This window comes from Centrocercus urophasianus, unplaced genomic scaffold, assembly GCF_019232065.1.
Source record: "Centrocercus urophasianus isolate 14NV4802_14NV808 unplaced genomic scaffold, USGS_Curo_1.0 seq_11, whole genome shotgun sequence".
Classification (NCBI taxonomy): domain Eukaryota; kingdom Metazoa; phylum Chordata; class Aves; order Galliformes; family Phasianidae; genus Centrocercus; species Centrocercus urophasianus.
Genome location: NW_024884253.1, coordinates 44,503,956 through 44,529,290, shown reverse-complemented (window position 1 = coordinate 44,529,290; position 25,335 = coordinate 44,503,956). Strand labels below are relative to the sequence as shown.

The following is a 25,335-nucleotide window of genomic DNA, read 5'->3' as shown; positions in this document are numbered from 1 at the left end:
GCAAAACAAATTTTGCAAAGCAGCTGCTACTCCACTGCAGCGTTCTTGTCAGGTAGGGGTGTTGGAGTGATGTGGATGAAATGCCTCTGAGGAGGCAGCAGCAACCATTGGAAGTCAAGGGGTCATTTTGAAGCACGGGAAGCTTCTCACGTTGTTCTTAAATAGAAGGCTTCCTTGTTTCTGTCGCTTTTACTGTCTTTGTAAAATAGATTTGTATTGCAGTTATAAGACAAAGCACTTAATGCTGAACTTTGAAGTGCTCTGGAAGAACGCGTCCTCCCCTTTTGCTGTGCGCTCATAACCTCCTCTGCTCTCCCGTCGAGGGTGAGCCGGGCTGCGAAGGAGGAGGTTGAGGGGCGGCGCTCCCCCGGGTGGGCGGGGCTCCCGCCTCCTCCCCCTTCCGCCGCGGCCTGTGCGCCCTGCGCCTTTAAGGCGGACCGCTCGCGCGTCACGTGAAGAGGGAGTGTAAACAGGAAGCGGCCGCTGCCGGGAGGCGGGTTGGGCACAGTTGGCGCCGTGAGCCGCCGCCATGAGCCGCGAGGCGCCGCCGCCGGGGGAGGAAGCGGCGCCGGAGGGAGCAGGAGGAGGAGGAGGAGGAGCAGCTGGCGGCGAGGATGGCTGCTACCTGGCGCTGTGCGCGCGGCCCGTGCACTTCGAGAAGGCCAACGCCGTCAACTGCGTCTTCTTTGATGAGGCCAACAAGCAGGTGGGTGCGGCGCCGGGGCCGGGCTGCGCTGGCCTTGCCTTGCCTCGGGGGGCCGCTGACTTTTGGGCGCCGGCGGTGCTGGGGTCAGAGGTAGAGGCAGCGGCCGGCGGGCGCTGGCGGTGCCCCGCGGCTGTGTGGGCTCGGCTCGGCCTGTCCCGTCCCGTCCCTCGGGTCCTGAGCCTTTCCGCTGCGGGCCTGAGCAGGCCGCGGGGCTGCTCCACTGCGGCTCTATTCGCTACCGGGTCTGTGGTTCGTTTTTCTTCGCTTACGAGGCGCTGGTGCAGCTGCCCATGTAAACTGTGGTGCCCCATCCTTGGAGGTGCTCAAGGCCAAGTTGGATGTGACCCTTGCCGGCTGAGTTGCTGGGGGGGCAGCCCTGCCCATGCATCAGGGAGCTGGAGCTGGGTGGGAAGGTCCCTTCCACTCAAGCTGTTCTGGGATTGTATGTACTGAGCATTTGGCTCATCATCCTGCTGCCGTGGGGATGGTACAGTGTGATGGTGTGCTGTTGGAGGGCTGTGCAGCACCCTGTTACCTCACTGCAGGTACCACTGAGCCTTTCCCAGATATGCTTGTTTACATTTTGTGCTGGATGTCACCTGCCTTCTTGTTGTCCCTGCTGTCACTGTCATGAGGTCTTTCTGGAGGTCTACAGTGTTGGTGAATAAATTGGATTTTTCTGTTTGTAAAGCTGAGTGTGTTCATAAATAATGATGTTTGTGGTTTTCTTTGTGGCTCTGAACAGAATGGATGCTTTGCCTTCCGTTTCTCAACATTAGTTCTTTGAAACGCCTTTCTCCTTAATATTGCTGTGGGATTCTCTGTAGTCAGCTCAGCATAGCTACAGGGTATGTCATGGTGCTTGGATTGATGTGGGTACCATCAGCTGCCTGATTTCTGTAGCCATTCTGTGCAGTATTCACTGCATTGAAGCATTCATGCTTTCTTCCCCACAGAAGTGGCACAGTTTGTGGAATCTCCTTCTCTGGAGATTCTCAAGACCTGTCTGGATGCTTTCCTGTTAAACCTGCTGTAGGGAGCCATCTTTGCAGAGGACTTGGACTAGATGATCCCAAAGGTCCCTTCCAACCCCTGTGATTCTATGATCATGTTTCCAGAGAGGAATAGTATTTCTGGCATTTGTGTCATGCTGCTGCTTAGCATTTAGAATGATTAGTGTCCTTTCTTTTTATAAATCTCAACCCGTATATTTTTGAAGACTGGTTGAAATGTGGGCCCTTTCATGTGCTTGTATGGAGGCACTGCATCCTAGTGTAGGTGTGGTAAAGCTGCACAGAAACTGGTTGTTAAAAGCTCACTTGAAACGTATTTTCAATTGTAAATCTACTTCTTCACGTTTTCTTGGTAGTCTAAAATCACAGAATCACAGAATCACCCGGGTTGGAAGGGACCTCAAGGATCATGTAGCTCCAACCCCCCTGCCTAGCAGGGCCACCAAACACACACATTCAGATCAGGTTGCCCAGGACCCCGTCCAACCTGGCCTTAAACACATCCAAGGACGGGGCATCCACAACCTCCCTGGGCAGCCCGTTCCAGGGCCTAACCACTCTCCTTGTATAGAACTTCCCCCTAACATCCAACCTAAATCTTCCCTCCTTCAACTTGGATCCATTTCCCCTAGTCCTGCTGTTGTCAGCCCTTTTGAAGAGTTTACTCCCCTCGTGGGTGTAGGTTCCCTTCAGGTATTGATAGGCTGCAATGAGGTCACCCCGCAGCCTTCTCTTCTCCAGGCTGAACAAGCCCAACTCCCTCAGCCTGTCCTCATAGGGGAGGTGCTCCAGCCCCCTGATCATCTTAGTCGCCCTCCTCTGGACAAAATGGTTTAATTACCAATGTGCCCCTAAATCCTCTTCAACCAGCAATTTCAGTGGTTGTTTCCCCCTGTTAAAACCCTGCTGAGATATCGGTCCTTGCTGTCTTTTCATCATAAAGTTTAAGAGAAAATGGCCTTAGTTTTCTATCAACATCAACATTAAAAGTATTTTAAATCAGAATTTGCCAAGGCTAAGGATTTGCATGCAGTTCATAGCCTTGAAGTCTGTATTCCTGCTTGCGCTTACTGCACCACTACCATTAGCCACACTACAGAAGAAAGTATTGATTAGTCTGAGACCTGATGTGTGTGTCTGCTGCTTCTGTGTGACTTCCCAACTCTCTAACAGCATGATATCTCTAGCAGGTTTTAAATAAACATATGCGTAGTTGTAGTAAGGAATCCTTCATGTTATTAGTGCAAGTCAGCTGAAACATCTTATGTACAGGTGAAACTGTGGGTTGCTGTTGAGCTCTTCCTATCTAAGAATGTTTTCTGACAAGATAAACTTTCTGGGTCTTCTGGGTCAGTGAGTTGTACTTCTTCACTTCCTGGTCCCTGAGCTGTTTTCCTGAAACAGTGCTTACTGGCTTATCTGATGTCTCATATGTTTTTACTGATGCCTGAATTAGGAAAATAAGAATATATAGAACAAACCAAAAAAAGGTGATACAAATTTACTATTTTATCTTGCCAGCAGTTTAAGTATTGTTATGAACTTGAATTTTCAGAGGAAATAATTGAATTTTAATTTTTTTTTTTAATATATATTTATTTTTTTTAATAGGTTTTTGCTGTTCGTTCTGGTGGAGCTACAGGGGTTGTTGTTAAAGGTTTGGAGGATAGAAATCCCATTTCATTCAGGTAAGGCACCTTCACCTTTGTCTGAGGATGGTATTCTGCAGTCAAAATTATGTGGCACTTAGGCCTCATCTATAGCTGTGAGCAGACATAATCTTCTTGCAGTTAAGCTGGTGTGTTTTTCTCTTGTGACTCTGTAGTCTTCTGAAAGTCATTAAGCTGTGGCTCTTCCTATAACAGCAATACTTCATTAAAACATGCTGTAAATGTGTGAGTGTGGGGATTCAAATTGTGATTCCTTCAGCAACTGACTTCTCCAAGGATCTGGTTTAACAAGTCCACATGAAGTCAACTTTAAAGTAGAGGGAACTAAGGCTTCCAAATTTCATGTGTGTGATTCAAGCACAGTATTTTCTAATTGTGGATTTATTGATTTCTGCTTCTTCTTTAATCTAGTTTGCTTTCTTTTACGTTTTCTATTTTTTGTTGGAAGTTTTTTTTTCTTTTTTCCCTGTTTGTTTTTTGTTTTCCTCTACAGAAACTGGCAGCAGTGTTTTATCTGTAGGTAACTGTTCCATAAATACCTATGCTAAAAGGGTTAAAGAGGGTAAAAGCTCTTTGTTCTCTGCTGTTCGTTTGTTAAGGAAAAGCTGCTTAAATCCAGATGTTTGAAGCAATTTGTTTATTGTGATGTCTGGTGTTTTGTGGGGTCTGCCCTGAAAGTTGTCAGTTCTGGCTTCCTTATTTGACTCCCTTGTCTGAAATCCTGGTGGAGATGGAATTACGCATTGAGCTCCAGAAGGTCCCACAACTTGTTGTCTGTCTGCCTGTGTAGCTCTCTGTTTATCTGGACAGAGTAGTGCACACTGGCAATAAAATTCCCTTAGTTGTGCCAATTGTACTGACTCTGGTTTGCTAAGAATTGCTTTATATTTCTGTTTTTTCCTAATGGTGTGAAAACAGCTTCACTCTGCCCTTTGACTTCAGAAATTCCTCTAGGGGATGTATCCTAGTGGGGAAGAGAGTGGATTTGGTTCCATTAGCAGCAATCCTGGTCATAAAGGAGCTGATCAGTGGATGTCAAGGAGTGTTACAGGACTTAGAAGCATTGGGACTGAATTGAGATCACAGGCTTGAATATTACGCTTTTTTCCCTCTCATCCTCTTTTAGAGGATGCATCACAGAATTCTGTAACAGACTATTTTAGATGGTGTTTCCATAACTTCTTTTACTTCCTCCATAGGATGGAAGACAAAGGAGAAGTGAAGTGCATCAAGTTTTCCTTGGGAAACAAGATACTCGCTGTACAGAGAACATCAAAGAGTGTGGTAAGACTCCTACACCCTGCAGGCATGGGAGGGCATGGGAGCCAAAGCTTTCCTACTTCAAGTACCTGAGTAGGAGCCTCTGAGAAGAGAGAGAGTTCTGTTGGCTGTCAGCAGCTGTAGTGAAAATTCTTCCCTAACCCTGGGGCTGAGCAGCTGCCAAGCAACATTATTGTTGTGTGAGTGTCATTGCTTAAGAAAGGTGGGGTGGGTGGAGCTGGCTGCTATAAAAAAAATTCTAGCTGTGGTGAAGTACTACGTAGTAAGTCAAGCTTAGTTCTAATATTTGTTATCTTGTTTCTGTGATATTCCATGGTTCGTAATTGCAGTCGTGCTTCATGTGTATTGTTGCAGGATTTCTTGAATTTTATTCCAGACAGCCCTCAGATAGAGTATACACAGGAATGTAAGGTAAGTGAAGCAAACATCCAAAGCTTATGTGCTTGGGTGAAACTCTAGTGCTAGTTATGCTGGTGGCCTCTACTCTCTGAGAGAACTAAGAGATACCTTCCAAAACACTACTGTGGAATAAACGAGGTGCTTAGTCAGTGCTGTTTATTTAAATTGAGGTAAACCAACTGATGACAACACCACAAAAACACTCTTCATGAATCGGGCACTTTGATCCTTTCCTGCAAGGGACTGGAAATGCTGTGGAGCAACAAATGTTGAGGTTTGGGGAGGAGAAGAATAAGGGTGCTGATTCTGAAAAAGCAGCCAACAGTAGTTCTGCTGATACTTGATATGTTAATTTGGATGTTTTGCCCTGATTTCACTGATAGGTGACAGTAAGCTGTTAGTAGTTTGTATACTGTTAGGTAATTTTTAATGTTTAGTATATCATTGTCTTTGTTTGGGACTTCCCAATCTAACAAAGAGAAATTAGAGTTTAGGGTAATATAATACTAAATTAATTTTTTTAAACATTGGCATTTGTGAAGATTTTTTAATTGCCGTGGACTCTCTGGTTCACTATTTAGGAGTATGAATTTGGATGAACTGTTCCAGCAAAGCATTTGTGGTAGAGTTCTGAGTGAGGCCATGGGAAGTAGTTCCACTATGGTTTGCATAGCTTGGAAGGAGCAGGCTTTTCTTGCCAGGAATTGACTGAACGGGTCAGAATGGTTTGAACCAGAAGAACTTGGTTGTGTTCAAGGGGTAGAAATAAAACAGGCTGTATTATAAACCTGTAAATCTTACGTGCTGCCAAAAAATGAGGCAAAGAGGTATTTATGTTCATGCATAGTTTTGGGAGTCCTCTACAAGAGTTTCTACTGTGTACTGGGAATTTAGCTGGCAAATGTGTTAACTCTGGGGGCTGGATAGCCAAATAGCCTTTGATCTCGCATTCTTCATTTAATAATGTTAGCTTGTCTGAATAGTTAATTTTCCTAGTAAAAGATTGTTTGTGTGCTTGTTTGTTAAAAGACGAAGAATGCCAATATTCTAGGATTCTGCTGGACAAGTTCTACAGAAATTGTCTTCATCACAGATCAAGGAATTGAATTCTATCAGGTAATCCATATAACTCATGTAGGACAGACGTGCTTTTGCCAGTATCTCTGAATTCTTCTCTAGCTCTCAAATTCAGCCAAAGCATGTGTTTTGTTGTTGCTGTTCTGCTCTTTTTTTAGGCTGTGATTATTTTTCTTTAAGATGAATACTTTGTTGGGGGCCAGGGGAAACTTAACAAGTTATTTAGCACAGCTAACAAAGTTCCAAAGATGAAGGAGTACTGAATTAAACATTGAGAACTCTAGATGAAGAGATGCTCTTGGCTTGTGTAGAAAGGAATATATGAATTTATTGTGAGATACTACTGCATGCAAAGCAAATCTGCAGTGGGAAGGATTTGTGCATGCTTAAAAACGTTGCAGAGGACAAATGTTGGTTAAGGTAGTGATTATCCCTCTGCGTATTGGCAGCTTCCTTTTGATTCCTTTGAGCTCCTCTGTGTTTTGTTACCTTCGCCTGTGTTTTTGGAGAGCTCTGACAAACAAACAGCCCTTTCTGGCACTCGTGATAAGGGAGGGATATTGTGAACTTCCTCCATAGCCGTGTGCTACTGATGCTGTTGGAATCAGGAGCATTACAATGGTAACATCTTGTGCTTCCAGGTATTACCGGAGAAACGAAGTCTAAAACTTCTGAAGAATCAGAGTATCAATGTCAACTGGTACATGTACTGTCCAGAGAGCTCTGTCATTCTTCTGTCAACAACTGTCCTTGGCAATGTCCTGCAGCCATTCTATTTCAAGGTAAATTCTTGTATTCCAAGCTTTTTCCACTTTATGTGCTGCTTTTGTAAGGCTGCTACTTCACTCAAATATTCTGTTGCTTTCCTCAATTTCTTTCAAGAGGGGTGTGCGAGTTCACATCTTTTAATGGCAATGAGCAAAGGAGACAAAGCAAAAATGTGTAACCTAGTTCACAGTGAATGCCTTAAAATGGTCACTTCTTTCCAAAGAGGACATGAGATAGAGGGGTGCTCAGCTAATGCTGGGAGCTGATCTTGAGAAAGAGGAAGAGAAAATGAATGATGTAATACTTGACAACTCATACACTTATATGAAAAAAAAAAAAAAAAGATATCTTTAAAGATATTATTTCTAGTATGGATGTTTACACTCTGTAGGGATGATTAAGAAAAAACTAAGGGTCTTTCACTTGTGATAGTAACTGTAATCCTCCATTTGTGAGTGCTTATGAGGCACTATTTATTTCTCTTGGTGCTCTTCCCTGTGAACAACACTTAAGGTTACAGTGAAAGTGTTTTTCATTCTGGCTTGGAAAAACAGAGCAGTGAAAATTAGAATCTGTTTGAAGTTAATTGTACAGTAATGTGATTTAGAAAAACGAAGGACAGAACTATGGGCTTTGTTTTGCTTCTTTTAGGATGTTTTCCCTGGTAGCCCAAGGGAATGCTTTTAAAGGCATCGTATTCAGATGGGTTTTCTGGATTGCACTGATCTCTTAGGGGCTGTACTGGGTCCTGAAATGGAGTTCTCTGAGGTGTCTCAGTATAACCTCTGCCCACTGCTTTCTCTGTAAGGACTCATGTCGTGCTTTCCTCTCCTTAATACTGTGTGCCAAGGTGTAGCTAAGGAACTTATTTTGTGTTCAGAAGATAATCTGTAAAATAATTGAAAATATACCTCTGCTAAAGGGGAAATTTCTGTAGTGCTCAGGTTGGGAAAGACCTTGAAGATCATCATGTCCAACCGCAACCTAACCATACTGCCCTAACTCGAACAACACTAAGGTGTTCACACCTTACGCTGAAGAGTGAGTTAATGGGAGTGATTAGTGGAGCTCAGTAGAAGTCCTGGGACTTTGGCAACTCTGACATTTTGCTTAGAGTTCACAAGAGAAGAGGGGAGAGAATACCTTGCAGGGACACGCTGTCACTGTAAAGCAGATTCTGGATTAAGCAGGAACGAAAGTAGACTGTAACTAGTAAGAATTGCTTACTTTTTCCCCTTCCCAGTAGCATTTATTAAAATTCTGGACTGCATGTTTTGCTGTCAGAGAGGAAGTGGGGAGAACTTTAATTTGAGAACTCAAGGCCAATTTAAATGGAGTTAGCATGCAGATTTGTATTGACTTAATTAAAATTAAAGCTAACTGAAGCTGTGATATCAAGGTGAAAAAGCTGCTAAATTTATAATACAAGAAATATGTGTTTAGGATCCCTGTGGAGAAGTGCCAGTCTTTTTTTCTTTATGACTATTGCCACTCTTCACCTCATGGGGGTGCTATTAACATAATATTTGGTTAAAGGTTGGTCCAGGCCTGATGGTTTGGCGTTGTAACGGTGGATTTCTGTTTTGTTGTTTTTTCAACAGAGTGGGACGATGTCAAAGCTCTCAAAATTTGAAATTGAGCTACCTGCAGCACCCAAGTCCTCCAAGCTCAGCCTTTCTGAAAGAGATATTGCTATGGCTACAATGTATGTATCTGACTAATCAAGCCTTATCATTCTGTGGGAAAGTATGACAGTTGGGGGGTGCTGAGACAGGGTTGCACTTGTTTTTTTTCCCTTAGCTGTACTGCTTCTTTAGGGAGCTTCAGTTACTGCATCAAGCAAAGTCTAAATGACTCTCTTGAGATACAGTGGGGAGGAAAAGCTAACTGAGATCTCTTACATGAAATTATTTCTGGTTTGAACAGACATCTTGAATGTTTCATTTCTGAACTGATTTGCTGGTAGAGTTGGTCTTGGATGTCTAACATGCGTGAGTGTTAGGCTGCATGCTGTGATTTATCAAATCTTGTTTTAGTGTTTCACTTTTAAATAATTGCTTCATTTAGGTAATTTCATACCTTTTCATATAGGATAAAACCTGGCTTTGGTATTCTGGTAGAGTAAGCTTTCAGCCTTTGCTTTAGAAGGATATCCTTGTTCTCACCTCTGTCCCCACTCTTTATTTTCATATAATGCTTTAATGCTGTTGTCTCACTAGATACGGGCAGCTTTATGTTCTCTATTTGAGGCATCACTCAAGGACCTCCAATAGTACAGGAGCAGAAGTAGTCCTTTATCACTTGCCAAGGTGAGAGAAAAACATTAGTGGCGCCTCACATGTACCTAAGAGATTTCTTGCTTTTCCCTTTGAAATAGGTTTTCTGACCAGCTCTTCTCTGTTTCCATAGAGAAGGCTCCTGTAAGAAGATGCACATCTTAAAGCTGAACAGAACAGGAAAGTTTGCACTAAACGTTGTGGATAACTTGGTGGTAGTACATCATCAGGATACTGAGGTCTGATTTATTTACATTTTCTTGTCTTACTTTCAGAAGTTACTGACAGATTTCAATAGCTCTACCTGTTAGTTCTAGAGAATACTTCTGTGTGTGGTTAGCTTTGCCAAAAGCCAGAGTGTTTATGGGAAGAACAAATATAAGGCTAACAGAGTCTAATGCATCCTTTTGCCTTGTTGTAGATAACATAGGGGTTTTTTTCTAATGCCTGTTTTTTGTTTTTTTTTTTTTTTTTTTGTACTTCTTATTACTTTACTGTGATACTCTGCTGCAACTCTGTGCTTTTAAGGCAGTGCAGAAAGTTAACTGGGATACTTAATTATTTATCCTGGCAACTTCTTGTATCACAGTAATTGGAATGATCAGTTTATAGGACAAATACTTCAGCTCTTTTATCTGTGCAGTCTTACAAGAACACGTATGACCTTAGGCATGTGCTAGTATAGGTAAAACTTACTTGTCCATAGTCTCTGTAACATGGCTTGAGCAGTGAGAAATCTAATTATTGCTTTGTGCTTAATGCATGGAAAGGCTTTGGCTTCTGGCATTATCTTCTTCTGTGCTCCTTCAAGAACTGGGCTAGCGTAAATTGTTAGGCTAACTAGTTGATGTAGCATTCATATGAATTATAACTGAGACGTATTGGTGTAAACCCAGAGCTCTAATTCTCCAGCATTTCACTCAGGATATTAACATGACCATATGAACATGGAAAACAAACACCACACTGAGTAGGTGGCTGCCAAATCGTGGTACTTTGGCACTGACAGCAGTGCTGATTTCCACCATGCAAAGCTCTTGCTAAGAATGAATGATAGCCACACTGGGTGAGGATGCTAGTGAGATAAGTTGAACAAGACTGAGTGGTGCAAGCAAGAGGGTATCACAGGGAGGTACTGAATTTGCCTCATAGTGTGAAGAAGCAGTGAAACTCACATGGAGAGCACAAGTTAGAAACATGAAAAATGATCAGAATACGTGTAAATATAGGAGTGGGAACTCGTGTTTGTGCAAACTAATTTTTCTTCTCAATTTCAGACTTCGGTCATATTTGACATCAAGCTAAGAGGAGATTTTGATGGGTCCACAACCATCCATCAGTTTGTTCTTCCGCCTCGGTCAATACAACCCTATCAAGTACCCATAGCAGGTAGAAGTACTGTGTAATAAATAGTCTGGCCTGTTAGCAAGACTATTGAAATGCTGGTATACCACAGTGCTTCAGCCTTCAGCCACTGTACATATTTGGGAAAGAATGAGGGAGGGAAGAAGATAACAGGGAACTGAAAAGAAACTCTCATCCCAAATCATGCCTACTACAGAAAAGTAGGAGTTGTTATTTTAGCTGCACACTTACCATAGTTTAATACTGTAGGAAGTGTTAAAGCAAAGATCTTTCAGTCTCTGTTGCTGTGCAGGCTGTCTGCATACCTCTTTGCTTCCACGTTAAACACAGCTATAAAAGGTCTGTACTCCAAAGCACTTCACAGACGTATGGCCTAAGCTCTAGAATCGAATCAATACTAATAATGATGCTAGGATGTCAATATTTAGATTCTTTTTTCTTTGTCTTTCTGCCCTCCTGTGCTAAACGTGTTGCAGATAATTTCCCAGCTTGAAACTAAGTGTTAGCTGGAAACAGTCTGAGCACAGTTCTGCTAGCATCACTACAGAAGAAAAACACTTCTATAGGAATGATAGTACCTTAAAAACTCTTCAGCATCTGAATTTTGAAGTCACTAAATGTACGTGTGGTAAATCAGGAAGAAAAGGCTTGTACTGAAGTACAAAACCAATTTTGCATTTTGAAGGAGTAAAAGTGATAATGTATGTAAGTAAAGCAAATAGGAACCTCTGCATTTGGAATCACAGTAGTAAGAGAGAATATCTCATTGTGAATTATTTCACTTGGTTGAAAAACAAGAGCCTTTTTAAAAAGATCTTTGCTTTCCTCTGCAGTTGAGTTTTCTTTAGAGATATTTAGCTACAGAGCTAATCATAACTTCTTTTTCTGCCTGCATGCTGTAGGACTGCTAGATGTGTAATTGTAGGGCTTGTAGTTTGGTAGCACAGAAAGCAGCCAAGTACTACTGTCCTTAACTGCTGTTAATTTTTCTGCAGTTCCGGCCTCTGTGACAAGTCAGTCTCCTGTTCCCTGTAAACTCTGTATCCTTTAAATACTCTTAAATGTCAGTTGCATTCTACACCTGGACAAAGACAGCACTTGATGATATCCTGATTAGCTAAATCCAGCTTTAGCTATTAAGCCTAACTACCTCTTCAAGAGGAAATAGCAAAGGCTCCTACGAAGGATACGGCGTTCACTATCCTGAGATCCTGAAGCAGTAAGAGATGCCAGAGTGAGGGAAAGATACTGAGAAGATGAAAGCAAATACAATTCCAGAGATATGGTTCAAGACTTTGCAAAGGAGCAGCTGTGGCAGTAAATGAAAGTCTGTTAACCAATTCTGTTTCAGTACAGTAACTGAATGTAGTAGCAGTGGTTCTGAATCAATGTTAAGAAAGGTATTGAACCTTAATATTTAGATTCATCATCATGGATTGTCTTTCAACCTGATATCATCATCAGTGCAAGTGAAGGTGAGCAGTCTGACTCTGTGGTAATTCAGTGTGGTAAAATGGGGGGTGGTAGAAGTGGTTTAACCTCAGTAGGAATCCAGATACCTGTTCCCCACCTGGGTGGGGAGGTGAATCAGTGGTTGAAGTGGGAAAACTTGCGGGTTAAGATTCAGTTCCGTAGGGAAAGTAAAAGCTGCATGTGCAAGCTGAGCAAAACAAGAACTTTCTAATTTTAGGAAAGCAGGGCTTCAAGCACAGGAAACATTTATTGAGAAGACCAATATCATAACTCTAACCATCCCCACTTCCTCCTCCTTTTATCCTCCCTGTTCTGATGGTTGAGCATGACACAGGGTATGGGATTTGCCTTTGGTCAGTTTGGGTGAGCTGCCCTCCCTGGCTCAACCCCTCTCTCCCTCCCTGTGCAGCCCCAATTTGTGTGCTGTCAGAGCAATGTGAGAAATAGGAGAGACCTTGATTGTCTATTTGCAGCTCAGCAACAACCAAAACAGTGACAGTAATCAGCATTATTTTCAATCAAAAATCCACAACAGAGCTCAGGTGGTGTTATGATAACAAAACCTTAACTCTGTCCTTCTCAAGAGTAGTATACAAGTTTATAGCTTTAGTACAATGAGGGCATGAGCAGCTGTACCTGATTAAGTGACTGCTCTTCACAGTGGTAACTGGGCATGAACATATTCTTACTAAAATGTTTCCGGGGGTAACACTGCTCTAAAACAGAAAGGCAAACAATCTGTGTGCTGTGTTCTCATTTGAAGTGGAAATATCTAACCTGTACTATCTGAGGTCATAAGTTTATTTTATTCCTTCAAATTAAGGTTATCTCTGGAATCTTCAAGTGAAACTTGAGCCTGTAGTTAACCTTTTGCTCGATAAAGGAAGACTAATGGATTTCCTTCTCCAAAGAAAAGAATGCAAAATGGTTATCCTAGCTGTGTGCTCTCAAAGTAAGTGTAAAACACTTATTCTGGAAATGCAGACAGTGCTACACTGCCTCCTCATAGGTACTTGTACAGGTTAGCTGGACTGTTCTGAGATTTGAGTTCACCTCGGAAACTAGCTTTGGCGTATGGAATGGTAGATAACCATTCAGTCACCATTCTAAAGAGAAATTAGCAGCACAAAATAATTCAGCTTCCCCCACCCCCATTTAGTTAAAAAACATTTGATATTGAACAAAAGCCCTTTTAAGTTTAGCACAGAGCAGAGAGATTTCCTTTTGGAAAAGGTAACGTCAAAGCCCTTTGTTATTTTTCCTCATAGGTTTTTTTTTTTTTTTTTATCTTTTCAGTGCTCAGTGAGCCAGAAAGGGGATCACTGCCTGTGATTGCAACTGTTTTTGACAAACTGAATCACGAATATAAGAAGTACTTGGAAGCTGAGCAAAGCTATACTATGGTAAACCATGTTAGCTACAGCAGCTTACAGAGATAGGGTAATGCTATTTGAATTTCAGGTTACATGATAGCAGAACCAAAATATCTGCTTGTGAGTTAGGAAAGTCAGACCTACCCCCAGGTCAGTCCCTGGCAGCCTCAAGCTTGCAGTAGAAAGTGTTGTGCAAAGTGCAGGTTGTCCCCCATAGGAGATAACAGCTTTGTTCAGTGCTCTGCTACAGTAGGTGTGGCATAGTTCATCTGCAGCAAGGCAAGTAACAGACTCTAGCATATGTTAAAATTGGGTAAGAGTCCAAAAAAAAAAACAGCTGTGAATCTGTAACTATTAAAATAGTCTCAAGACTATTGAAATAGTTACCATAAAACATATCTAGTACATTTTGTCAGAATTACTTCCAGCAAATTAGCACATTCTACTCATATCTACTCAACCTTATGCTAAAATCCTACTAAGGGTGTGGGCCTGCAGCAGTAGAGTAAGCTTGCTCATTTTCTACATTTGAGATGCACAGCAGTAGCTACATCTGTCACTTAAAAGCTGTTTTAAATTTAGAGGTCCATGCTGTGAACAGAGTGCACCCAGTGATGTGAATTCACAGATACAAATTCTCTGAATAACAAAACATGTTTTCAGCTGAGAACTATAATTGCAAACATTCTGTGTAGATAAGATTTAACCACAACTATACTCCCCAAAGTACTGTGTTCTTAACTTATTTTTTCTTGTAGGTGGTAGAAGCAGGCCAGAGTAGAAGTAATCCACTCCTGAAACGGCCAGTCCGCACTCAAGCAGTTATTGATCAGTCTGACATGTACACCCATGTTTTATCTGTATTTACAGAGAAGAAGGTAAGTTAATTGTAATAGAAATAAAACCTTCTGCTAGGTTTGCTATGAGACTACGTGCAGGATCTTGTTTCCTGATCTGGGTAAGGGGAGAGGGCATAACTTGTCAGGAGGTTGTGCTTCCATGGCTTTTCCTGCTAATACTTCTTTTCTTATCCAGGAAGCACCTCATAAGTTCACTATAGCAGTCTTGATGGAATACATTCGCTCTCTTAATCAGTTCCAGATTGCAGTTCAGGTAAAGCATTTACATGCATGAAGCACCACTGTATCATCTCACTTCATGAAGTTACTTGAAGTTTCAAACCAGTCTTGGTCATGTGTTAAATCCTATGCAATAATCCCACCTTCTACATCTGAAGACTTGTACTGAGACATGCCTTTGATGGTGGTCTTTCTGTGTTCACAGCACTACTTGTATGAGCTGGTCATCAAAACCCTCGTTCAACACAACTTGTTCTACACGCTTCATCAGTTTCTGCAGTATCATGTGCTCAGTGACTCAAAGCCTTTGGTATGTAAGGCAAGTTGCTTCCAAAAACCAGGAGTGGAGGTGAAGAGTCTTCAGAATTTCAGTGTTATTCCTGTTTTTGCTCTAGGCTTGTCTATTACTGTCCCTGGAAAGCATTTACCCTCCTGCACATCAGCTTTCTCTGGACATGTTAAAAGTAAGCATTTCAGACTGTAGAATCTCCATGTCACATGTGGCTTAGACTTACCTGACTGAGCTTCAGGTGACAAGCTTGCATCTAACTTATCTATTAAAAACAGTCTTAGAGCTGTGATTGATTGATTTTACAGAGGCTTTCCACAGCAAATGATGAAATAGTGGAAGTTCTGTTGTCCAAACACCAAGTTTTGGCTGCCTTACGATTCATCAGGGGTATTGGAGGACATGACAGCATTTCAGCCCGCAAATTCCTTGACGCAGCAAAACAAGCAGATGATGAGATGCTTTTCTACACTATTTTCAGATTCTTTGAGCAAAGAAATCAACGATTACGGGGAAACCCAAGTTTCACACCAGGTAAGCAATGAGAAGCTAAACAGATGATTCAAGCTGTGCAAACAGAACTGTGACACACTTATCAACTGAGCTGGTGTGTACCATGAAGATAAAATGCACTGAGTTCTGTCTGTATTTAGGCTTACCTTCAAGCATACTTCCAAAGTTAACTTGGCTTACCCCTTTACACAGTGCACTTAAAGTAAAGCAAGTTGGAGCCAAATACTCTCAGTTTATGCTAACTTGGTTGGCTTGCAGTTACCTGCAGTGCTTAATTTAGCAAAGCTGGTATCTCCAATTAATGCTTCTTCCTAAAGCCACAAACAGTCAAGATGCAGCATTTGCATTCAGGTGCCTGTTGCCATACAGTATAAAATGCAAGGCCTGGTTTATGTTGCTGTTCCTCTCACTTTAAAACCTAAGCAAAACTGCTTGTCCCAGAAACATTTTGTTAATCGTGAGCTAGCTGGTAGACTCAGAATTCAATGTCAGCATCTTGAACCTGAAGAGTAGAGACCTTGCACGGGCACAAGTCTGTTGCTTAGAGCTGGGAACTGGATCAGACACTTGCTTTACTACAAGACAACTCAAGTTGTGCTGTCTTGCTTCTCAGTTTCTCCCCCTGTTAATATTAATTTTATTTTTCTCTTAGGTGAGCACTGTGAAGAACACGTCACTTTCTTCAAACAAGTATTTGGAGAACAAGCTCTTATGAAGCCCACAACATTCTGAAACCCTCTTCCATTGGAATGTATAAACTTAATTTATTGCATTTAAGTAGAGATTTTTGAACTACAAAATTGCTATTTTATAATAAAGTATATACAAGACATTTTGGCAAATTGTACTAAAAAATATTACAACTTGTGATGGCTTCCCCCCTAAAAATAGAGACAAAAATTGCATTGACCTGCATTTAAAATTAGTGTCAGTGGTTGAGCAGTCCACTCTCATACAAAACAGCTATTCAACTTGTAATGCAGCTGGTTTAAGTTTCTAGAAGAGATGCAACCTCTTGAAAACAGAAGTGTTTTAGTAACCTTAACACATCTAGGTTTAGTAATAATACTGTTACATGAGCCACACGTAGCATTTCCTGAGTTTAAAGCCGTGTCCAAAGCTGCAGCTGCTATCTCCTAGTTGAATCTGTGCAGGAGTCGAGTCAGTGGTGGTTACAGTGTGATAGTCATAGAACACTGCTGAGCTTCAGTTCTTAAGAGGAGTTGGGCCTAAGCCACAGTTCATAGAGTCCACTGAACACTGTTAAAAACTAGAAGTAGAGGAGTCTCTCTCGTTCTGTGCCTCTAGACCTCTCCTGTGCAGCACGAGTTTTAGCTTTATTTACTGATGGACCTGAGCAAAAGAAAACAGACAGTGTCACTCCAAAGTCTCAATATTACAGCATATTAGCAGCTGCCCACAGGAACCATCCACAACCTTGGTCCTCTTTGTCCAGCTTAACACTGAGAAGTGTTCAGCTAGTAATAGCTGCAGCAAGGGCAATAGCTAACAGGACTGACAAAGATTTGCTGGACTTACTGAGGGAGAGTTAAGAAGTCATACATGTGAACTTCCAGATACAAGGAAGACAGCATTTAGGCCTTCCTAATTGTTACATAAGATCACTCACAAATGGAACCACGTCCCACAACAGGTTTGTAGCTTCACCCATCATCCAAATTTGTTTCCAAGTTTGACAGTTATGCCACATGTGCCTAGGCAAACAACTCCATTATTAATGGTGCAGAGCAAGCACACTGTACAGACTGGTTGCTTCAGTTTAACGTGGCTGTAACAGCATACTGCCAGTCAGTCCTGTTAATCTAAGGGATATGGCTGCTTGCAGATTCAAGTATAGCCTTTTAATTTTGCAATCCATTTCATTTAGCTATAGGAAAGTATCTACAGGTAGCTAGATGTTTTTGTTTTAAGTGCACTTTAGAGTAGACTGTTAGATCTTACCAATGTAACTAAGCAGAACTGGAAGAAATATTAGTCCATGTGTTGCTCCCAGCAGAACCATAGCTAGATACATCCTGAAGTAAAATATCTTGAAGATCTGAGACTTGGAAAAAGCCAGTACTACAATTCCTCCAAATTTGGTTAGTGTGATCCCACTGAAGACCTGTTGATTAAAAAGCAGTTATCACTTATTTATCAAAACAACAATTTTTGCTGAAAACGCTTATGTCATTTGAGGCTCCCAGATACAGTGTGCTGGCTTCCCTGTTAACATTTAGAACCAAAAGCCCTACTCAAGAGAGGCATCCACTTCCTAGCTCTAACTTGATGCCGCAGGCTTGGTTCAATATGGTACCAAACTGGTATAATTGGTACAGCCAAACATTCTAGTTTGATTCTGACTTCAGGCAGTTACATAGTAAATAAGCCATTACCTGAGGTGACTCACAGTTCAGTGAAGTTCCTTTCCTGGGTCAAGTATATCCAGCACTAGAACAACTTGTTCCAACCACACCCAGGGTGCAATTGTGAAACTAAGTGAGACAGCAGTAATAGCCTGCTTATGTTCTCAAAGCTCCAATGCCATCCCCTACTCAGGACCTTTCCCAGTCACCTCCGAGCATTCGGTAGAGAAGCACATACAACTTCAGTGGGACAACTCAATTACTCTGCTGGTTCAGCTCAAACTTTTAGCTCCATTTTCTAATGCTAGGTAGTATTAATATCAGGTTAACATCAAGTTAATCAAGTCTTGATCAACCCTATTACTTGTAGAAGCTTAGGTTGAGTCTTCAGCAATTTTGGTCATTTATTTTCCCCTAAAGAAGCAAGGCAGTCTTTATGACTTGATACTGACATAGTCTGAAGTTCCAGCTTAGCTACTCCTTTTCCCCTCTTTACAATAGACAGGTACTTACTGAACTGCCCATGTGAGACAGAGCTTCTTCTGCACGCTCCACTCTACTGCCCTCTGTACTAACAGTGAAAGCTCTTGTCACGTGGCTGCAGAATTCCACAGCAATACCACAGCTCTAGATGGCAGAAGAAAGAACCGACTTAGATGAGCATTTTGATGGTAACATCTCTTCTCAGAACTTTAGACAGGCTATAAAAGTACAGGCTCTAGATGAGTTTCCAAGGCTGAACTTGCCACGGGAAGCTACAAATTCAGCATTAGTTTGTCACTAAAGGCTTTTGAGTGCTGTACAGCACCAGTCATTACTAAGCAGGCAATCCGATTAAACAAATCACAATGTGGAGTGTTTTTAAGAGTTCCAAAGTTGCTTGATGTTGAAGGAAGCCAAACTCAGCAGCAAATGCTGAGTATGGTAATCAGTTTCTAGACTCTAGTTGCAGTAGCATGGCTTTACAGTAAATGAGTATATACACACTATTGGATATCATAGGGTTAGGGAGTTTAACACTTAAAAAATAATAATCCTTAAGAGAAAATTGATCATTTACTACAGTGAACAACTGGCAAATGCTACTTATATAGCAGGTAGATTGGATGAATACACACACCTAGTTGTAACATGGGACAAGTTTACTTTTCCATAATATTCTCAGACCAGTCGAGAACTTCTGAAAGTAAGGTCAGCTGCAGCTCTGGCAGCACTCAGCTATTGAAGTTCTACAGTGTTTCACCAAGGGACTTGCTGCCCAAGTTATTTTATCCACTTCGATATATACACATATATTTGACAAACTACTTCCACAGCCCATCTAGAAGGATTAAGACAGTTCCACTACAGTCCAAATGCATCAGTTTTGTGGGGAAATACTCAGTGTCATGATACTGATAACTGTTCAATACTTGGAAACAGAAAGATCTTGTTAACTCACCATGACAAGATTTACTAGTGAAACTGCATTCAAGCTGATGCCCCAGAGCCACATCACTCCAAACATGTTGACAATTATCATAGCAATAGTTACTGTAACCACAACAGCAGCCCATATTTCAAATCCAAGCAGCACAGCTGTCACCAAAAATATTGATCCCAAGGAGATGCAGAGGTTAAAGATGGCATCATTCACAATTGTCAAATATTGTTCATAGAAGACATAAAACACACTGTGGAAAGAACAGATGCTTTAGTTAGGCATCCTACTTGCAAGGAACAGAACTGTTTCTGCACAAATCCATGTTATTTCCAGACTTCAAAACCGTTCTTAATCCCCTCTGTATTAATTCCATCACAGATAATAGATGTGCTTTAAATTATACTTCAAAGCACTGAGTGAATATTTAACAAAGCTGCTTAAGATGGTCAGTATCTACTGTAATTTGCTATTTGTATACAAGTCTTAAGACCAGAGAACCCTGAAGACACGAACCTTGGAAAAAAAAAAAAAAAACAAACAGAAACTACCAACTACATCTGTTAGATGGAGCTAACAAGACTGCATGATCTGCATTGCTTAAATTAGGGAGATCTCTACTGATTTTAAGAGTACCTCAGGAGTACTGTCTAACTTCCGTCCAACTAGAAACAAGAAATATACTACAGAAGTCATTTACTACAGAGAAGATTATGCTCGTACAATTAGCTTCTGAGATAAGGATAGTATCCTTGTTATGAGGGTCACCAACAGGAACTGGCACCCCAGTGTCAGTAGTCACTCCTATGGAACACCAGCTAAAGTTCAACTGAAGTTTGAAGTCAGTACACTCTATTACAACTTGCTACTATTCAGGGCTACGCACCTGCTTAAGTTAGTATAGCCACAGAAGCCTACTATGGAAGCTAAAAGAGGCCTGATTTGAGGCACGAGCTATAACACTAGTGAAAGACAACTAACTTAAATCAAGAAGTTTATCAACTAGAGTGAAGAAAATCAGTGCTGGACACAAATTACTTTTCACCTACAATTTGTGGCTTTCTTAGACAAAAGAGAAAACTTGGATTTCTAAGATGATAGTCAGAAACTTGGTTGTAGAAATGAAATTAAATTATGCCCCTTTAGTATACTTCTTGCAAAAATGTTTTAAACTTACCTGTAAGGAAACACACGATAGTTCTTCTCTTTGATACCCATAGTTTCAGTGATGTTGTCTGCTATGTTCCGAGCTTTCTTCATGGCATCAATATAGTCAGATGATTTTTTCAGGACAGTATGGTACGTCATAAAATAAGTAGCCCCAACATCAGTTTTATTGTTTATCAAGTCAACAGCAGAGCTATATGCAGCATGTCCTCTGTATTAACAGAATTTTACATGTCAATGAACACTAACAGCATCCTGGGGTGCATTAAAAAGAACATAGCCAACAGGTTGAGGGAGGTGATCCTCCTACTCTACTCTGCCTTGGTGAGGCCCTATTTAGAATATGGGTGTCCAGTTCTAGACTCCCCAGTTCAAAAAAAAAAAAAAAACAAAAAAAAAAACACCACAAGAATCTCCTGTCTTTGTGGCCTGGTGGAGGGCCACAAAGATAAAAGGCCTGGAGCATCTTCCTTGCAAAGAAAGACTGAGTAAGGTAGGGAAAAGACGACTGGGAGGGAGGTCTGATTAATGTTAATAATATCTAAAGGGAGGTGGGAGGCAAATGGATGAGGCCAGGCTCTTCTTGGTGGTGTAAAGCAACAGGATAAAGAGCAATAGCCTACAACTTGAGCATAACCTGTTCCATACATACAGAAGAACTTCCTTAGGTTAAGAGTGAAGGAGCACTGGAACAGGTTGCCCAGAGGGGTTGTGGAGTCATCTTCTATGGAGATATTCAATACCTCTCTAGACACACCTGTGCAACCTATTGCAGGGAACCTGCTTTAGCAGGGGGGTTGGACTTGATCTCTTGAGGTCCTTTCCAACCCCTGCAATTCTGTGATCCACTCTAGCTATATAACACATCACTTTTATAAACTTATGTCTCAGAAAATCATATAAACAGGTGAGATTTAAGTGGCTTATACGAATTTTAAAGGAACACTGAATATCCACACAGAAGAGTCACGCTTCCAGAGCAAACATCTTTGACATCAGTCTACAACAGATATGTGAAATAGGGCTCTTACCCTTTGCCACATTTAGGATTAGGGTTGTCAGACAGGAACATTGGCAAAAATGTCATGAAGTCTTCACCCTGTGGTCTTTGCTTGCCTTCTTGAGTCAGTGGTCGACAACGAGTGCAAGATGGATCTGTGACTGCAGAAGCACAGAAGATAGTTGGAGGTTGACAACAGGTTAAAATATTCTTTGTCTTAACACTACTAACTTCTGATTTGCAATATTACCAGATACAAATCCATAAAAAGCATTTCTTTGGAGCATACAACTGAACAGGCCCACAGTTCTGCATTAACTTAGTCACAGGTGTTTTTTATTCCTACTAAGACAAGGTCCATAAGACAACTGTTATTTACTTCTGCATCATCTACATCAGAACCAGTAAGAATTATATCTAACTGAAGGATCTGAACAAAAGTGGGTAGTAAGCTTTTGCTGGTTTCATTACACATGTAACAATCCCAGCTATTTTGGAATAGTAATCCTATTGATCATCTAGGTGAGCTATCTTCCACCAGCAGCATGCCAGTACAAAATAGTTAAAGGTCACTCAAACAGCAGTTCAAACAACTTAGAGTGCAACTCAAGAGACTTCTACTCACACGAAGGAAAGCTATTCACTTGACACATACCAAGAAACATTTTGTGAATGCCCTGTCAATGAGATGAATGGCAGTACCTGAAGCATTGCAGAACTGTCCTGTGGTATTGTAGACTCTGCAACAGGATGACTGTGGCTTCACCCAGTCAAAATAGTCATCAATCCAGGATGATGGGGCATAGCCTATCCTTGTGCTAACAAAATAACATACTCGTTGGTGATTTAATATTTCATTCCATAACATCTTGGATTTTTCCGGTGTTAATTTATTTTCTTTCAGCTAATTAGGATCCAAGCTCCTTACCTTACCGCATGGTCCTCTACTCCAGTACCTCACCTAAGAACTAGTTTTGCTTGTTAACAGGGCAGCTAGAAAACAGTAGGAACTTCTTTTGAGTTCCATAGCCAACCACAACCCTCCATACCCCTTGCCCACTTCACATTTCATCTTCTTCCAGCTATCAAGCAGAGCTTCTCATTTAATTAGGAAGAAAGAAAACCACTGAACTACAGCAAAATGGATTCAGAAACTTCTTTCATTTACACTGACTGCTGTGATCCAAAGGCAATTTCCACTTACAGATGCCAAAATATTACAGATTTGTTGGGCTGGTTTATCCACATTTACAGTTTAAGCTTTCCTAGGTTTCACTTTCACTTGCAATGGCAACTACACTAAGAGGTTTTCATGAGTTTTTCCTGCAACACTTCATGATTCCTCGAAGGATCATCAAGGCCCTCTTCCAAATCCAAGTACATCAGTATATCCTACTAGTTCACACAGGATCCAGCTTCACCTAGGAGACCTGCCACAGCTTCTTCCCTTCCCCCCACCATAAACCTCAGTATATAGTGAGTACTATAGTGCCAGTTGTACAATCAACACTGTAGCACTGGTCAGCTACATCTCTTACTTATGTAGAAAAAAGCATAAAATACTTACTAGCTACCAATTTCTGCAGCATTGAAGACTTGCTGGACAAGTGAATCATTATTACATCCCGTTCCACCACACACCATGTTTTGCCCTTCCAGAGAGGTGTAGTTGTGCCCTTCTTCTAGAACAAAGTAGACAGGAGGACCTGCGTGCATGTATTTGCCGAGCTGTTTGAAGTAATTCACTACGTAGGAATCCTTAAAGAGAAAGCTTTCAATTACTGTTACAGAATCTTGAAGTAGCACAAGACTTCAAGCTTCAATTTCAGCTTCAAACTGAATAGCAGAGACAGTCTTAAGACTTACATCTGGCATTGAAAGAGACTGATCGAGTCCAATCTCTACATTGTGTATCACTGCTGTACTGAACGACAGAACGCCCACAAACAAGGCAATCTGCAAAGAAAGCAGATTCAGGAAGTGAGAGCTGCATAAAAATAACAAGCAATAAAGTTCTAGAATTTACTAAGTCAATACCAATACAAAAAGTCTCTAGCTTAAGCATGCTACCCAGGCTTAGTAGAACAGTAGCAGTAAAACTTAGGATGACAAAAGGGACTGATTTCCTAAAGAAGAATTTACACACAGAAGGCAATAGCAAAAGATATGCCTTCTGTAAATAAGCACAGTAACTTCAAGCTGAGCCAGGCACTGTTCTGCAGCAGTGTAGAGATACTCTTGCAGGTAGGAGATCTCATTCCAATACTAATGCTGGAATAAAAGAAATGCTAGAGTTTTGTTTTGTTGCACTGAAGATATTTCTTCAGTATAGAACTTTCAGACACAGCATTCTTGCTCAAATTTAGATGGCTGCTTACTGTAAATACAGTATACATACCACTATTGGTCTCATCCAATCCTTAAGCAGATATGGAGAATACAGGTTTTTGAAGAACAGAAATAAAATGCTCTCGGAGCGTTGGACTCCCCTCATTTCTTCACTGCCTTTGATGCAACACAGAATATCTAGTCTATTCATCTGGAAATGAATTGCAAAGTAAGCTGGTTTTAGTACAGTTCTGCAGAAGATGACATCCCTATCATACAGAAGTTACAGACATATTCATACTCACTTCTTGGCGCCTAATATCCAAGCCCAGGAGACTTACAAAGCAGGTGACTTGAAGGATAAAATCTATGAGCACAGCCATTCCAGCAAACAGGGAGAACGTGCGAACTGCTGGCATGGTAGACAGCGTCCCTGAAAAGTGAGCCAGTTCAATAAGTAAGTTCCCTCTCCTCTTGGAGAGCCAATAGCAAATTACATTAGATGTAAACCAAACTCACTGTGAGACAGGGCTGATTTACACTTGAAGGGTGCCAGCATAAGATATGCCTCCAACACACTAAGGGTGAATCTCAAATAGCATCTATCACAGGGGCATCTTTTTTCCAAGCAGTGGAAAGATCACTGAGTGCAATGAAAGCATCAGTCTGATATTTGGTTTGTTTCCAGCACCAAATTTTCAGCTGTAGTGACAATACAGTACAAAGCTCCAGCTTTTCATCAAAAACACATTCTGAACCTGTCAAGTTCTTCACACAGAATGTGACCTCACTGTGCCAGTCTTAGAGCCATCTCCAACTGAGAAGCTAAACTTGATTATAGCAATGAAAAAGTGAAGCTAAAACTTCCTCTAGAACTTCTGCTCTATTTGTGTTTTAGTTTTGCAGTTATTCTTAGAATATGTAAGTACAATGCAACCTCTGTAACATTTGAACCTTACCTAAGAAGAATGCCACAGTTTCAGAAAAAGATGAGAGAAACATGCTAGGTGCCACATCTCCCAGGACTCTGCCAATCTGTTTATCAAGAGTTTCACCCTCAAGACGCTCATCTCTCTGTTTTGAGAGAGAATAAATTGTTAAGTTCCATGATTCCTAATAAGTTCTTTCATATTGTTTTAAAATATCCAGACATCCCAGATTATCATAGTTATCCATGCAGCATTAATAGATGTTGAATTAGAGAATCAACTTATACAAGTACAGCATAAACACTTCCCTCACTCCTACTCTTGCTGCCTTACTATAATATTGTAAGTTACATTTTAGGCAAATTCAGTGCTTCAGCCAAAATCACACATTTGCCAAAAGCAGCACCAGGGTTGTGGGTTTTTTTTAAGCACATTAGCACATTGGAAAGCAGATTACTTTCCCACTAAATATTATCAAAAGGTTGACAGTGTGAGCATATAGTTTAGTAAATGATCACTGCTCACAATGCACTGAAATATTAAAATAGTGCAAGAGTTCTACAACTAACCAAGGGAGATGTTAAAAATTCATCGATATATCCTTAGGTGCATTCTAGAAGCCAGATTAAACAAGTTAAGTATCAATCAATAGCTAAACATGAGTAAAAGTTTTTAACTTCATTCTAGGAAGGGTGAAGAGCAATTACATATAATCCTGGCTTTCTTCCAGGCTACTAGATACCCAATGAGAATCTGGAGCTGCTCACATTGGGCTGAGCACTGGAGCACTGAAGACTTCCTACTCTAAAGTAATGTAATTCAAAAAATAAGAAGTAAACATTT

The 25,335-nt window shown here is 41.1% G+C and overlaps 2 protein-coding genes across 2 annotated transcripts in view; one reads left to right on the top strand and one right to left on the bottom strand.

The window, feature by feature from the left end:
* The first annotated feature begins 529 nt into the window (after nt 1-529).
* On the top strand, nt 530-16,114 carry RMC1 (regulator of MON1-CCZ1). The gene is made up of 20 exons (XM_042834776.1): nt 530-706; nt 3,331-3,407; nt 4,589-4,673; nt 5,025-5,081; nt 6,099-6,185; nt 6,788-6,928; nt 8,516-8,619; nt 9,134-9,223; nt 9,324-9,429; nt 10,468-10,579; nt 11,551-11,595; nt 11,977-12,030; nt 12,852-12,980; nt 13,325-13,431; nt 14,160-14,279; nt 14,437-14,514; nt 14,686-14,790; nt 14,876-14,944; nt 15,078-15,303; nt 15,935-16,114. Exons 1-20 carry the CDS (start codon nt 530-532, stop codon nt 16,012-16,014), a joined length of 2,049 nt encoding a protein of 682 aa, XP_042690710.1. The 3' UTR covers nt 16,015-16,114.
* The window catches only part of NPC1 (NPC intracellular cholesterol transporter 1), a 26,017-nt gene continuing 16,708 nt past the window's right edge, over nt 16,027-25,335 (bottom strand). The window contains exons 14-25 of the mRNA XM_042834762.1: nt 24,523-24,637; nt 23,869-23,996; nt 23,634-23,774; nt 23,102-23,191; nt 22,803-22,993; nt 21,938-22,053; nt 21,267-21,396; nt 20,246-20,446; nt 19,090-19,321; nt 18,162-18,275; nt 17,245-17,407; nt 16,027-16,635 (exon numbers count right to left, since the gene is read on the bottom strand). Of these exons, the coding sequence (XP_042690696.1) occupies nt 16,553-16,635; nt 17,245-17,407; nt 18,162-18,275; nt 19,090-19,321; nt 20,246-20,446; nt 21,267-21,396; nt 21,938-22,053; nt 22,803-22,993; nt 23,102-23,191; nt 23,634-23,774; nt 23,869-23,996; nt 24,523-24,637 (1,704 nt within the window). The 3' untranslated portion in view covers nt 16,027-16,552. The remainder of the gene's footprint in view (nt 16,636-17,244; nt 17,408-18,161; nt 18,276-19,089; nt 19,322-20,245; nt 20,447-21,266; nt 21,397-21,937; nt 22,054-22,802; nt 22,994-23,101; nt 23,192-23,633; nt 23,775-23,868; nt 23,997-24,522; nt 24,638-25,335) is intronic.